This window comes from Bufo gargarizans, chromosome 6 (assembly GCF_014858855.1).
Source record: "Bufo gargarizans isolate SCDJY-AF-19 chromosome 6, ASM1485885v1, whole genome shotgun sequence".
Classification (NCBI taxonomy): Eukaryota; Metazoa; Chordata; class Amphibia; order Anura; family Bufonidae; genus Bufo; species Bufo gargarizans.
The window spans coordinates 184468602-184477506 of NC_058085.1; the positions used below are offsets into that span (position 1 = coordinate 184468602).

The following is an 8905-nucleotide window of genomic DNA, read 5'->3' on the forward strand; positions in this document are numbered from 1 at the left end:
CAGAGAGCGTCCCCCGCAGCCGGCCGACGACAGAGAGCGTCCCCCGCAGCCGGCCGACGACAGAGAGCGTCCCCCGCAGCCGGCCGACGACAGAGAGCGTCCCCCGCAGCCGGCCGACGACAGAGAGCGTCCCCCGCAGCCGGCCGACGACAGAGAGCGTCCCCCGCAGCCGGCCGACGACAGAGAGCGTCCCCCGCAGCCGGCCGACGACAGAGAGCGTCCCCCGCAGCCGGCCGACGACAGAGAGCGTCCCCCGCAGCCGGCCGACGACAGAGAGCGTCCCCCGCAGCCGGCCGACGACAGAGAGCGTCCCCCGCAGCCGGCCGACGACAGAGAGCGTCCCCCGCAGCCGGCCGACGACAGAGAGCGTCCCCCGCAGCCGGCCGACGACAGAGAGCGTCCCCCGCAGCCGGCCGACGACAGAGAGCGTCCCCCGCAGCCGGCCGACGACAGAGAGCGTCCCCCGCAGCCGGCCGACGACAGAGAGCGTCCCCCGCAGCCGGCCGACGACAGAGAGCGTCCCCCGCAGCCGGCCGACGACAGAGAGCGTCCCCCGCAGCCGGCCGACGACAGAGAGCGTCCCCCGCAGCCGGCCGACGACAGAGAGCGTCCCCCGCAGCCGGCCGACGACAGAGAGCGTCCCCCGCAGCCGGCCGACGACAGAGAGCGTCCCCCGCAGCCGGCCGACGACAGAGAGCGTCCCCCGCAGCCGGCCGACGACAGAGAGCGTCCCCCGCAGCCGGCCGACGACAGAGAGCGTCCCCCGCAGCCGGCCGACGACAGAGAGCGTCCCCCGCAGCCGGCCGACGACAGAGAGCGTCCCCCGCAGCCGGCCGACGACAGAGAGCGTCCCCCGCAGCCGGCCGACGACAGAGAGCGTCCCCCGCAGCCGGCCGACGACAGAGAGCGTCCCCGCAGCCGGCCGACAGAGAGCGTCCCCGCAGCCGGCCGACGACAGAGAGCGTCCCCCGCAGCCGGCCGACGACAGAGAGCGTCCCCCGCAGCCGGCCGACGACAGAGAGCGTCCCCCGCAGCCGGCCGATGACAGAGAGCGTCCCCCGCAGCCGGCCGATGACAGAGAGCGTCCCCCGCAGCCGGCCGATGACAGAGAGCGTCCCCCGCAGCCGGCCGATGACAGAGAGCGTCCCCCGCAGCCGGCCGATGACAGAGAGCGTCCCCCGCAGCCGGCCGACGACAGAGAGCGCCCCCCGCATTATATGGCTGCCGATTGTGAACGTCTGAAACGATTCATCGATGTAATTGAGGCAAAAAAATCCTTGATGCAGTTTCCCTGCATCGAGGATTCGTTTAAATCACGTGACCACGAAGCGCGAATGACGTGAAGCTTCTCACTCGAGCTCCGTGGCCTTCCGACTTGACACCGCGCTGCAGTGGCCAGGGCCCTGCGTGTACAGATTGTCAGCGCGCTGGCTGACGCTGTGTGTGACATCAGGTCCCTCCCAGTGCATGCTGGGATGAAGATGCCTCTCCTGCGCACTGCCAGGAAGGGAAGTATAAAGTTAGTGGCGGGGGGATCCTGTGATGGCGGGGGGCACCGGGGAACATGGCATGGAGGGGCTGATCTGATGGAAGTGGGGGACATTGTGGATGGCATGGAGGCACTAGGGAAGGGGGACATCATGGCAATCTGAATGGCATGGAGGGGCTGATGGAAGTGCCATCATGGGGGCACTGGGGGACATTGCATGGAGGGGCTGATCTGTTGGCATTGGGGTCTGGCTCTGATTGCAGCAAGGGAGGGTCTGATTGCGGGCTTGCAGCATGGGAGTCTGATTTTTTGTCCGGATCCCCATTACAGTCAATGGGCATCCAGCTATGACAGATGCAGCCGGTGTAATCCGGCAGTGTGATCCTCCACCGGAACAAACTGCCGGAGTTCGCAACATAGCCTTAGATACACATTCTGGCAGAAGAACAGCCTGCTGCAGTACACCGTATTGGGCATAGCCGGATACAACCAGCTATGTGCTCTCATCGACTATAATGTGGTGCAGGCCATGTTCCGGCATACATGCTGCGTAGCGTCCTGTACGCTGTAACAAGGCCGGACCCCATTACAGTCACTCGCTGCAGCAGCCGGCGGTCTCCAGCTACACCCGACACAATGTATATTGCTGCCTTATCCGCTATACCAGTGTAAGGAATACAAATAGTGTTTTTATAAAGAAATACGTTATTTTAAGAAGGTTTTTCTTATTAGATTACTCGATTAATCGTTAAAATCGTTAAGTAGAATACTCGAATACTCAATTACTAAAATAATCGTTTACTGCAGCCCTAGCCCAGGCACATCAGGACAGATTCACCAGTGATGCCTCTGCAACCCCATTCAGACGTATGGAGGATAGAGCACATCATGGTCTGACGCAGGTATTCCCACAGGATAGGCAATAAACGTCTGATAGATTGGGGGCCCCCGAGACATGAACCTATCTGCAGTGGTTCCCCGACCGCAGTCCTGTCGGGGGAGTCAGAAGTGCAGGAAGATCCCTTTAAGAGACGGCACGTGAGGCAGGTTCGCCGGATACTTCGGTCCCATACATCCGAATGAGGTTTGGCAGAAGCCGGTCACACGTCCGCGAGTCAGATCCCTGCAGCAGAACACAGGAGACCTGCGGAAGGAGCGGTCGCTGGCTGAAGGATGATGGGGGGGGCAGGCGTGGCCGATAAACCTGATAGAGGACAATAGATAAGGTGATCGCCGGGGACGTCCTAGTGATCCGACAACCTTCACCTGAAAGACTCGTCCCGACCACCACAAAAAGTTCTGCAGCTTTCAATTCCTCAGCAGATCTCTGCTTGCAATCAGTGAATGGGGTCATTTTGCTTACACCCAGAGGCTTTCCTCACAGTATGGCTACATGCACACGACCGTGCCGTTTTTTGCAGTCCGCAAACCGTGGATCCGCAAAAAATGCAAGGCGCCCATGTTGCCTTCCGCAATTTGCGGAACGGAACGTGCACCGGCAATATAATGCCTATTCTTGTCCGCAAATCGCGGACAAAAATAGGACATGTTATATTTTTTTTGCGGTGCCGCGGAATGGAGCCACAGATGCGGACAGCACACGGTGTGCTGTCCGCATCTTTTGCAGATCCAAACAACGGCCGTGTGCATGAGGCCTAAATGTTACATTTGTATCCAGTCCTGTCTGTTCCCCACAAGCTAAACAGCCTGGACTGCACCGATACATTGTAACAAACTCTCAGGACAGGAGGGGAACTTATGCAGCAGTGTCGGCACGGAGGGACTGTGGGTGGGTCAGGGGGCAGCAGTGTCGGCACGGAGGGACTGTGGGTGGGTGATGGGGCAGCAGTGTCGGCACAGAGGGACTGTGGGTGGGTGATGGGGCAGCAGTGTCGGCACGGAGGGACTGTGGGTGGGTCAGGGGGCAGCAGTGTCGGCACGGAGGGACTGTGGGTGGGTGATGGGGCAGCAGTGTCGGCACGGAGGGACTGTGGGTGGGTGATGGGGCAGCAGTATCGGCACGGAGGGACTGTGGGTGGGTGATGGGGCAGCAGTGTCGGCACGGAGGGACTGTGGGTGGGTGATGGGGCAGCAGTGTCGGCACGGAGGGTCTGTGGGTGGGTGATGGGGCAGCAGTGTCGGCACGGAGGGTCTGTGGGTGGGCCAGGGGGCAGCAGTGTCGGCACGGAGGGTCTGTGGGTGGGCCAGGGGGCAGCAGTGTCGGCACAGAGGGACTGTGGGTGGGTGATGGGGCAGCAGTGTCGGCACGGAGGGACTGTGGGTGGGTGATGGGGCAGCAGTGTCGGCACGGAGGGACTGTGGGTGGGTGATGGGGCAGCAGTGTCGGCACGGAGGGACTGTGGGTGGGTGATGGGGCAGCAGTGTCGGCACGGAGGGTCTGTGGGTGGGTGATGGGGCAGCAGTGTCGGCACGGAGGGTCTGTGGGTGGGCCAGGGGGCAGCAGTGTCGGCACGGAGGGTCTGTGGGTGGGCCAGGGGGCAGCAGTGTCGGCACAGAGGGACTGTGGGTGGGTGATGGGGCAGCAGTGTCGGCACAGAGGGACTGTGGGTGGGTGATGGGGCAGCAGTGTCGGCACGGAGGGACTGTGGGTGGGTGATGGGGCAGCAGTGTCGGCACGGAGGGACTGTGGGTGGGTGATGGGGCAGCAGTGTCGGCACAGAGGGACTGTGGGTGGGTGATGGGGCAGCAGTGTCGGCACGGAGGGACTGTGGGTGGGTGATGGGGCAGCAGTGTCGGCACAGAGGGACTGTGGGTGGGTGATGGGGCAGCAGTGTCGGCACGGAGGGACTGTGGATGGGTGATGGGGCAGCAGTGTCGGCACGGAGGGACTGTGGGTGGGTGATGGGGCAGCAGTGTCGGCACGGAGGGACTGTGGGTGGGTGATGGGGCAGGAGTGTCGGCACGGAGGGACTGTGGGTGGGTGATGGGGCAGCAGTGTCGGCACGGAGGGTCTGTGGGTGGGTGATGGGGCAGCAGTGTCGGCACGGAGGGTCTGTGGGTGGGCCAGGGGGCAGCAGTGTCGGCACGGAGGGTCTGTGGGTGGGTGATGGGGTAGCAGTGTTGGCACGGAGGGACTGCGAGTTGGTCAGGGGCAGCAGTGTCGGCACGGAGGGACTGTGGGTGGGTGAGGGGGCAGCAGTGTCGGCACAGAGGGACTGTGGGTGGGTGAGGGGGCAGCAGTCAATTCCTCAGCAGATCTCTGCTTGCAATCAGTGAATGGGGTCATTTTGCTTACACCCAGAGGCTTTCCTCACAGTATGGCTACATGCACACGACCGTGCCGTTTTTTGCAGTCCGCAAACCGTGGATCCGCAAAAAATGCAAGGCGCCCATGTTGCCTTCCGCAATTTGCGGAACGGAACGTGCACCGGCAATATAATGCCTATTCTTGTCCGCAAATCGCGGACAAAAATAGGACATGTTATATTTTTTTTGCGGTGCCGCGGAATGGAGCCACAGATGCGGACAGCACACGGTGTGCTGTCCGCATCTTTTGCAGATCCAAACAACGGCCGTGTGCATGAGGCCTAAATGTTACATTTGTATCCAGTCCTGTCTGTTCCCCACAAGCTAAACAGCCTGGACTGCACCGATACATTGTAACAAACTCTCAGGACAGGAGGGGAACTTATGCAGCAGTGTCGGCACGGAGGGACTGTGGGTGGGTGATGGGGCAGCAGTGTCGGCACGGAGGGACTGTGGGTGGGTGATGGGGCAGCAGTGTCGGCACGGAGGGACTGTGGGTGGGTGATGGGGCAGCAGTGTCGGCACGGAGGGACTGTGGGTGGGTGATGGGGCAGCAGTGTCGGCACGGAGGGACTGTGGGTGGGTGATGGGGCAGCAGTGTCGGCACGGAGGGACTGTGGGTGGGTGATGGGGCAGCAGTGTCGGCACAGAGGGACTGTGGGTGGGTGATGGGGCAGCAGTGTCGGCACGGAGGGACTGTGGGTGGGTGATGGGGCAGCAGTGTCGGCACAGAGGGACTGTGGGTGGGTGATGGGGCAGCAGTGTCGGCACGGAGGGACTGTGGATGGGTGATGGGGCAGCAGTGTCGGCACGGAGGGACTGTGGGTGGGTGATGGGGCAGCAGTGTCGGCACGGAGGGACTGTGGGTGGGTGATGGGGCAGGAGTGTCGGCACGGAGGGACTGTGGGTGGGTGATGGGGCAGCAGTGTCGGCACGGAGGGTCTGTGGGTGGGTGATGGGGCAGCAGTGTCGGCACGGAGGGTCTGTGGGTGGGCCAGGGGGCAGCAGTGTCGGCACGGAGGGTCTGTGGGTGGGTGATGGGGTAGCAGTGTTGGCACGGAGGGACTGCGAGTTGGTCAGGGGCAGCAGTGTCGGCACGGAGGGACTGTGGGTGGGTGAGGGGGCAGCAGTGTCGGCACAGAGGGACTGTGGGTGGGTGAGGGGGCAGCAGTGTCGGCACGAAAGGAACTGTGGGTGGGTGAGGGGGCAGCAGTGTCGGCACGGAGGGACTGTGGGTGGGTGAGGGGGCAGACAATTGGAGCATTGGGGTTGTCTGCTCCTAATAGAATCTTTCCAGTCACTGACAACCAGCAAAGATCTTGAAAATGGCGAATGTTTGAAACACAAAGTATATTAGAAAGTGGCAGCACTTCCCATCACACATTAGACTGGACACCGGCCCTTTATTTGGCCACGTTTACCAACTTGGTAACATTTTGATTGACCTACAGAAGAACACGTACACGTCCCCCAGGTCCACAGACCGCATCACTGGGAGTGGGGTACACCGACTACAGGGGGGTCAACGTACATGGGGGGGATGACAAGTTACTCGGCTACAGTGTTACCCCGGCACCGAGATATAACACAGGGACCTCTACACATAGGGCACAGTCTGCATATAGCGGGGCCCCTGTATAGTAGGTCGGGGGTCTCCTGGGTCTCTCTGTATATAGAAGGGCCCCTGTAGGTCGGGGTCTCTTGGGTCACTCTGTATATAGAGGGGCCCCTGTAGGTCGGGGTCTCTTGGGTCACTCTGTATATAGAGGGGCCCCTGTATATTAGGTCAGGGTCTCCTGGGTCACTCTGTATATAGAGGGGCCCCTGCATATTAGGTCGGGGGTCTCTTGGGTCACTCTGTATATAGCGGGGCCCCTGTATATTAGGTTGGGGGTCTCCTGGGTCACTCTGTATATAGAGGGGTCCCTGTATATTAGGTCGGGGTCTCCTGGGTCACTCTGTATATAGAGGGGCCCCTGTATATTAGGTCGGGGGTCTCCTGGGTCACTCTGTATATAGAGGGGCCCCTGTATATTAGGTCGGGGTCTCCTGGGTCACTCTGTATATAGCGGGGCCCCTGTATATTAGGTTGGGGGTCTCCTGGGTCACTCTGTATATAGAGGGGCCCCTGTATATTAGGTCGGGGTCTCCTGGGTCACTCTGTATATAGAGGGGCCCCTGTATATTAGGTCGGAGGTCTCCTGGGTCACTCTGTATATAGAGGGGCCCCTGTATATTAGGTGGGTGTCTCCTGGGTCACTCTGTATATAGAGGGGCCCCTGTATATTAGGTCGGGGTCTCCTGGGTCACTCAGTATATAGAGGGGCCCCTGTATATTAGGTCGGGGTCTCCTGGGTCACTCAGTATATAGAGGGGCCCCTGTATATTAGGTCGGGGTCTCCTGGGTCACTCAGTATATAGAGGGGCCCCTGTATATTAGGTCGGGGTCTCCTGGGTCACTCAGTATATAGAGGGGCCCCTGTATATTAGGTCGGGGTCTCCTGGGTCACTCTGTATATAGAGGGGCCCCTGTATATTAGGTCGGGGGTCTCCTGGGTAACTCTGTATATAGAGGGGCCCCTGTATATTAGGTCGGGGTCTCCTGGGTCACTCTGTATATAGAGAGGCCCCTGTATATTAGGTCGGGGTCTCCTGGGTCACTCTGTATATAGCGGGGCCCCTGTATATTAGGTCGGAGTCTCCTGGGTCACTCTGTATATAGAGGGGCCCCTGTATATTAGGTCGGGGTCTCCTGGGTCACTCTGTATATAGAGGGGCCCCTGTATATTAGGTCGGGGTCTCCTGGGTCACTCTGTATATAGCGGGGCCCTTGTATATTAGGTCGGGCGTCTCCTGGGTCACTCTGTATATAGAGGGGCCCCTGTATATTAGGTCGGGGGTCTCCTGGGTCACTCTGTATATAGAGGGGCCCCTGTATATTAGGTCGGGGTCTCCTGGGTCACTCTGTATATAGAGGGGCCCCTGTATATTAGGTCGGGGTCTCCTGGGTCACTCTGTATATAGAGGGGCCCCTGTATATTAGGTCGGGGTCTCCTGGGTCACTCTGTATATAGAGGGGCCCCTGTATATTAGGTCGGGGTCTCCTGGGTCACTCTGTATATAGAGGGGCCCCTATATATTAGGTCGGGGTCTCCTGGGTCACTCTGTATATAGAGGGGCCCCTGTATATTAGGTCGGGGTCTCCTGGGTCACTCTGTATATAGCGGGGCCCCTGTATATTAGGTCGGGGTCTCCTGGGTCACTCTGTATAGAGGGGCCCCTGTATATTAGGTCGGGGTCTCCTGGGTCACTCTGTATATAGAGGGGCCCCTGTATATTAGGTCGGGGGTCTCCTGGGTCACTCTGTATATAGAGGGGCCCCTGTATATTAGGTTGGGGGTCTCCTGGGTCACTCTGCATATAGCGGGGCCCCTGTATATTAGGTCGGGGGTCTCCTGGGTCACTCTGTATATAGCGGGGCCCCTGTATATTAGGTCGGGGGTCTCCTGGGTCACTCTGTATATAGAGGGGCCCCTGTATATTAGGTCGGGGTCTCCTGGGTCACTCTGTATATAGAGGGGCCCCTGTATATTAGGTCGGGGGTCTCCTGGGTCACTCTGTGGAGTTGGGGTGCAGTCTGTATATCAGGAGATCCTGTACACAAGTTTTAGGGTTCTTCTGCCCCTGACAGGGAGCCTCCCCCGCTCCCCCCTTCAGTCCCCTGCAGGGTATGTGGCCCCCGGGGCCCCTCGTTACTCACCAGGACGTGGAGCAGCAGCATTCTTTTCTTTTCCCAGCAGAGCCCGGCAGGAGCCATCACACGGCTGCCACGTCTGGCCGCGCAGGCGCACACGGCAGGAGCGGGGCATGCCGGGAAGTGTAGTTTACTCGGCCTCCAGCGGCGCCCGCGACCAGGTGACGAGCTACCTGTCAGTGCGGGACTACGACTCCCAGCGTGCTCCAGAGGCGCCGATATGGACCCACTGCCTGCCAGGACATGCTGGGACGTGTAGTCCCTGGGAAGGCTTTAATATGGCTCTCTGGGCATTCTGAGACTTGTAGTTCAGTCGCAGACATTATGTCATCTGTGGCACAGAATAATATTGTGTCAGTGAAATGACGTCACCAGGTGTATTTAATACGAACCGC

The 8905-nt window shown here is 60.2% G+C and overlaps 1 protein-coding gene across 1 annotated transcript in view; it reads right to left on the reverse strand.

Moving 5' to 3' along the window:
* PDIA5 (protein disulfide isomerase family A member 5) overlaps window positions 1-8616 on the reverse strand; it is a 44658-nt gene extending 36042 nt beyond the window's left edge. Inside the window, exon 1 of the mRNA XM_044295900.1 lies at window positions 8517-8616. Within this exon, the coding sequence (XP_044151835.1) occupies window positions 8517-8573 (57 nt within the window). The 5' untranslated portion in view covers window positions 8574-8616. The remainder of the gene's footprint in view (window positions 1-8516) is intronic.
* Window positions 8617-8905: the final 289 nt, after the last annotated feature.